General features: G+C 31.5%; 1 protein-coding gene across 1 annotated transcript; it reads left to right on the forward strand.

Moving 5' to 3' along the window:
* Positions 1–222: 222 nt before the first annotated feature.
* On the forward strand, positions 223–3410 carry LOC112034231 (uncharacterized). Its single transcript, XM_024067037.2, has 4 exons — positions 223–773; positions 1840–1980; positions 2755–2835; positions 3100–3410. The coding sequence occupies exons 1-4, from the start codon at positions 273–275 to the stop codon at positions 3190–3192; spliced, it is 816 nt and encodes a 271-aa protein (XP_023922805.1). The 5' UTR covers positions 223–272; the 3' UTR covers positions 3193–3410.
* Positions 3411–6468: the final 3058 nt, after the last annotated feature.

A 6468-nucleotide genomic window follows, 5' to 3' on the forward strand; every position in this document is an offset into this window, starting at 1 on the left:
TGTATATATATATATATATAAAAGTTGTTGCAATCCATTTGGGGGCCTTATCCAAGAGGGAGCCCCTAAGCCATGGCCTAAGTGGACTTGAAAATGATGCCTTGCCAATACTTTAGTTCAAAGCAGTTAATGATACCTTACTTAAACCCTAAAAGACAATTTGTGTCGGTCATGGCTATTTCCTATTTATGACCAAGAATAAGTAATGGTTTCCTTAATGCAACAATGCCTTAGCCTGTTAATTTCTGAAAGCACACACCGTTCCATCTTCCATGGAATCCACACTTTTCCTCCGCAATGGCCCCCTGCCCAGCGTACCTCTACGCATCTCCTCCCCTCTGAGTGCTACAAGGTTAACCAAGCCTAATTTCAGCTCTAACCACTCCTCTCTTTCACTACCTAACAGTTCCTGCCGACGTCCCCTTAGGCATGCCTTCAGTCCCATTGTTTGTGCAGTAAATAAGTTCCCAACACCAGATGAAAGTGACAACAAAATTGTAAGAGGAACCGTAAGGGTGTCTCTTGTATTGGCATGTGTTCTTGGTATCATCAGTTGTAGGATGAGTCCAATTGCCAATGCAGCTACTTTGATGACTCAGAGAAAATCTCCAAATGTGCCATCATCTGATTTCTACCCAGCGGGTGGGAGACCCGCAATGAAATCATTTTTGGATACTAGTGCATACATGGCTTCACGTCTAACAGAGTCCAAAAAGACAAAGCTGTTTGCGGCTAATAAAAGGCCTTCAGCACAAGATGTTCAAGCCCTTAAGGTATCATTCATTCTCCTCTCTTTGTCCTTTAGCCCAGCTTCAGCTTGTGCTTCTATATGTATATGTTTATGGTGTATATTTTAAACATGACATGTGGATAATATGTTTGTTCGATGATATCAATGCCTATGTGCTTAATGTACATAAAGAAGTCTCGTGTGTGTGTATATATATATATTTCAATTTTCAATTTTCAATAATTCAATAGTTATCATGACTAAGAAGTAGGAATTTAGATCTAAGATAAAATTAAGTTCCTTTAAGTTAAATTTGAGTAGGCTACTCTAGAATCTAGTAAGAAATTTAAACTTGGTTTTCCTCCTAATAAGTTACCCGTGTTAGCGTGACAGTAAATTTGAAATATTAAATTAGTATAGCCCCCCTTATAAAATAACAACCCGCCTCATTGTTATACATATAGAAAGAAGGGTGATGATTATGGAATACAGACACTTTAACCTATACACACATTTCATTAACTTCTTTTTTTAGAATAATTTTAAGGCCTAGCATTGGAGTGCATCTATGTCAACAAAAGGATATTTAAATCATCCAATGCCTCAAATTTTAATTTAAATGTAAGACATGATATTGAAAAAATCTATGTAAACGACATAAAATTAAATAAACGCCACTTGTTTTATATTTAGCTTAAAATGAAAGGAAAATAGAGAATTTAAATGGGAACGGATCTTATTATGATCAAAACCTTGTCAAAGTCTTATCTTAACTAAGACTAGTGTCTTCATTTAATAGTAGATTCTTATACCTTTACTTTTCTAAGTTCAGCCTTTGTCTTCAATTTTGAGTTTTGACTGTTCATGAAAGGATTACATACATTTGAAGCACCCTGAGTGAGTAAAAAATCCTATTATTGTCGTTAAAAAAATTTCTTGTAATTTGTATCTAACGTTGTGTAATTCCGTACACAAAATTTTTGTAGTCCTAACACCTAGCCGAATGTTTCATATATAAGATTTTCACCTGTCTTATTAATACCAACCGAGCTACAAATAATTGCCAGATATGGTGTATGATTTTCTTTTTATTCACGACTATGTTGTAGGATGAGGCAATGGAGCTAATGAAATCTAAAAAGGCTGATGAAATGGTGAAGGAACTGGGAGAAGCATATAAGTTCTTTAAGAATGATCCGGAGCCTGCATTCTATGTGGAGATGGCATTGGTTGAAGTTCTCATCTATCTGGTATATATGACATAAAATTTCCCCGCTCTTAGTACACAAGATCATTATATATTAGACACTACAACTCCAAGCATTAGACCCTACTGAACTTTTGTTTGGGAGCGAACCTGTGATCTCTTTGACCTTTTGATCACATAGTATCAGAACTTGGATATACTACATGCACCAGTCAAAGTTGACATATTAAAATTTCTCAGAACTAAAATAACCTTAAAACATCTTAAATAGATAATGAATGATTACAAAAATGGATTAATTAGGGTCTCAAGCATAGCAAGATTTTACCATCATTTAGGAACTAGATTGTTGTTTCAGGTTTTAACTAAATTCTGATTAAAAAAAGGTATGGCACTTTCATATTTTAGCCTTTTTTTTATTCTTGTTTTTTTGTGGAAATTAACTTCGACATCTTAGGTAGGAAGAAATCGGCACGAGCGTTTTTTATATCATCCACAGCATCCGCATTTAGAACTGTAATTTCCTTTCACATCGATTGCTAAATTTAACATCTTTATGTTTTGCTTAGTGAACACTTTCTTTGAGGATAATCACATTCGTTCTATCTCCCAAAACAAAGTAGTAAATCGCGAAGATAAGAAAAGATACATGACCGGTTTAATCCTAGCTAATGGTCAGTAAAGTATGAACAGAAATTGTAGTAAAAATGGATGTCCATTGCTTGAGTTAAACCTGATCAGTTGGGCAGAAGGACACCAACAAGCATTCTTCTTATGTTTATTCGCTATTCGTGATCTTTAATGTCTGCTTATACAGGGAAAATATGAAGAAGCCTTAAAACGCAAGTGTCTCAAAAAGCCGGCTATCAAAGCAGATGCTCGAGTTCCTCTTTACAAGGTTCGTAAATTTCAAATTATCAAGAAAATTATCTAAGATTTAAAAACACTTAGATACTATTAGAAAAAGAATCTGCAAAATGTAACTTTTATAAAGTTTGTCTGGCTTTGGGTTCTCCCACTTCGTATTTTTAAAAGTGAGGACTTCAATATGAATGTTTTACAAAGACCAATATTTATGCATTTGTGAAAGGCAGTTGACCAAGTAATCAAAGCCAAAACCTTAACAAGCAACGTGATGGTTCTTATGTTTCTACTTGTACAGGCTATTATATATACTATGATGAATGAAAAGGAAGCTGCAAGGGAATGCTGGACTGTATTCATAAAGGCTATTGAAGAAGGATTACCCGGTTAACTCGCCCAATTTTGTTTGCATATGCACAAAGTGAGCGGAATATTGAGAGCAAGTTGGTTGCAGCCAGAAAAGCATTTGGGATATTTCATTCCGTTTTTAATAGAACTATATTTATATAAAAATATCATTTGATTTTTCTTACCAAAAAAAAATCTTTTGAATGGTTCATGACTATAATGCATGTATAGAGGAAGCATTAGTTTTAAATTTTGCGTTTCTTTCTCCCCTTATTTTCATATAAAATATGATATGAAATGCACAACCTTTGCTCCTTAATATCATGGTTTTGAAATCCGAACCGAACCGTACGGCCCGATTAGGTTAACCGGAAACCGCTCCTTGAGACAGTTCTTTAACTTCCAAAACCCGCAGTGGACCTTGTGAACCTCGGTCAAACTGCCTGGGTTTGAGAACCGTGAACGGGTCTCACGGTTCAGGCCTAAGCTCTTAAAAAAAATAATAATAAATATAATATAAAAAAAACAGAGAAGATGAAAATGACGCCGAGAACAAGGATTAAAAGAAAGGACCCAGTCGTTTTACTGCGGAGTAGACCCTTTGCTGGCTGTTGATGGCTACCATTGACTGGCAAAAGCTGAAAGGCTACCGTGCGGCTGGCAAAAACTGAAAAACTGAGATTTGAACTAGCCTTACTTTGGGTGTTTCAAGAGAGAGAAGAAGGATTTGAGAAGAGGATGTTAACAAGAGAAGATATAAAAAGTGAGATTTAAAAGCTCTGGGTACTAGACAGTAGACTTGTGGTTGTGAATTTTTGGGTTTTTTTTTTTTTTTTTACTTAAAGCTTGCACGCCACACGAGATTGAAAAAGAAGTTCCAGACCTCCTCACCTTTTATGGGTCTGTTTGGATACAACTTATTGTTACTGAAAGTTACTGAAAACTGATTGTTACTGAAAATACTGTAGCAAAATAATTTTTAAATAGATAAATAGTACAGTGAGCCTTATTTTTAATATTTTTTAATTGTAAACAGTATATGAACAATGCGTAAATAATATATACACTGTTTATGCACAGTAATTTTTTCCCAAAAAGTCAAAAAATCTGGCAAAAAAAAAAAAAAAAAAGGCTAAACCGAAAATGCAATGCCAGTTTCAGTACAAAGTAGCGCTATCCAAACCAAGACTATGTGTTATTGACTTGTTTCTTCGTTAATTTATTTAGTTATTAGTCTAATTCTTAAATCTACAAAGTACAAAACCACCAATTCGTACCTTAATTTATTAAATTTATTTATTGCTTTACACTATAAAATTGTCTGATAAATGTAAGATTTACATTATAAGATTAAACAAATACATATAATATTATATACATCTACAACAAAAAAGATATATAACATTATATATGCTAATGTCCCCCACCATTCAAGTTATCGCTCTTTTTTTTTAAAAAAAAAAAATTAATTTCATGGGAAAATATCTATCAAATTTTTTATTGGGTTTCATAAATTAATTTAATGTGAAATTTCTATTAGATCTCTATATTTATTTGGATTTTTTATGTAATTTTTTAATTTTTACTAATTTAATATATTTATTTATATTTTAAATAATTATTAAATTAATTATAACGTCATCATAGTTCGACCTCGGTCCAACTTGTGGTTGTGAATTTTTGGGTTTTTTTTTTTTTTTTACTTAAAGCTTGCACGCCACACGAGATTGAAAAAGAAGTTCCAGACCTCCTCACCTTTTATGGGTCTGTTTGGATACAACTTATTGTTACTGAAAGTTACTGAAAACTGATTGTTACTGAAAATACTGTAGCAAAATAATTTTTAAATAGATAAATAGTACAGTGAGCCTTATTTTTAATATTTTTTAATTGTAAACAGTATATGAACAATGCGTAAATAATATATACACTGTTTATGCACAGTAATTTTTTCCCAAAAAGTCAAAAAATCTGGCAAAAAAAAAAAAAAAAAAGGCTAAACCGAAAATGCAATGCCAGTTTCAGTACAAAGTAGCGCTATCCAAACCAAGACTATGTGTTATTGACTTGTTTCTTCGTTAATTTATTTAGTTATTAGTCTAATTCTTAAATCTACAAAGTACAAAACCACCAATTCGTACCTTAATTTATTAAATTTATTTATTGCTTTACACTATAAAATTGTCTGATAAATGTAAGATTTACATTATAAGATTAAACAAATACATATAATATTATATACATCTACAACAAAAAAGATATATAACATTATATATGCTAATGTCCCCCACCATTCAAGTTATCGCTCTTTTTTTTTAAAAAAAAAAAATTAATTTCATGGGAAAATATCTATCAAATTTTTTATTGGGTTTCATAAATTAATTTAATGTGAAATTTCTATTAGATCTCTATATTTATTTGGATTTTTTATGTAATTTTTTAATTTTTACTAATTTAATATATTTATTTATATTTTAAATAATTATTAAATTAATTATAACGTCATCATAGTTCGACCTCGGTCCAATCTCAAAAACCTCACCCTTTTACGATTCATTGAACGGTCCGAGTTTCAATACCTTACTTAATATTACTTCCTTGTTACATAGAAGAAATCATCTATGATAACTTTTTTTTTCCTTGTAAGAATTCCATGCTATATAAGTTCGGTAATGGTACACCATATGGAGTGGCCGGGAGTTGGAAATTTTTGTTGGGATGGGGGATTATGATGATATTGATAAACCGGTCAAGATAATAAAAGAATTTATCATTTTTTCTAATTTCCTTAAACATGTAAAAAAAATCCAAAGTAATTACAATAATTCTCTATTTTTTATTAATAAAAATTATATGGACATAAAAAAAAAAATTTAAAAAAAAATATGATCCTTCTTCACATATAGATAATAACAATTATGATAAAAAGAATAGTTGATAAGAGTTGTGTGTGTAATTAGTCTTTAAGTGGTTTTCTTATAACTTTACCATATATATTGTAGAAGTGTTGCAATTAGAGCACATAGGATGGTGCACATAGTCGAGCCATTTGTCTAGCTTAGGATGCTGTTTTTCTAATTTAGAATCATGTTTTGTAATCTTTGACATAAGTTGTGGACAAATGCTCTAATGATTATTTATATACCAATTGGTTTGGTAATGGTGTACTAGTGTTTTGAGTATACTTTGTACATTTGAATATTTGGAATTATGATACATTTCAGGTTCATAGCTTGTTTTGAAGCAAAAGATCATAAAACGAAAAATTCTCCATGCAAATCATGAATGGAAACAACAAAAGTTTTTTTTTTTTTTTTTT

This window comes from Quercus suber, unplaced genomic scaffold (genome assembly GCF_002906115.3).
Source record: "Quercus suber isolate HL8 unplaced genomic scaffold, Cork oak 2.0 scaffold_14, whole genome shotgun sequence".
NCBI classification, from domain to species: domain Eukaryota; kingdom Viridiplantae; phylum Streptophyta; class Magnoliopsida; order Fagales; family Fagaceae; genus Quercus; species Quercus suber.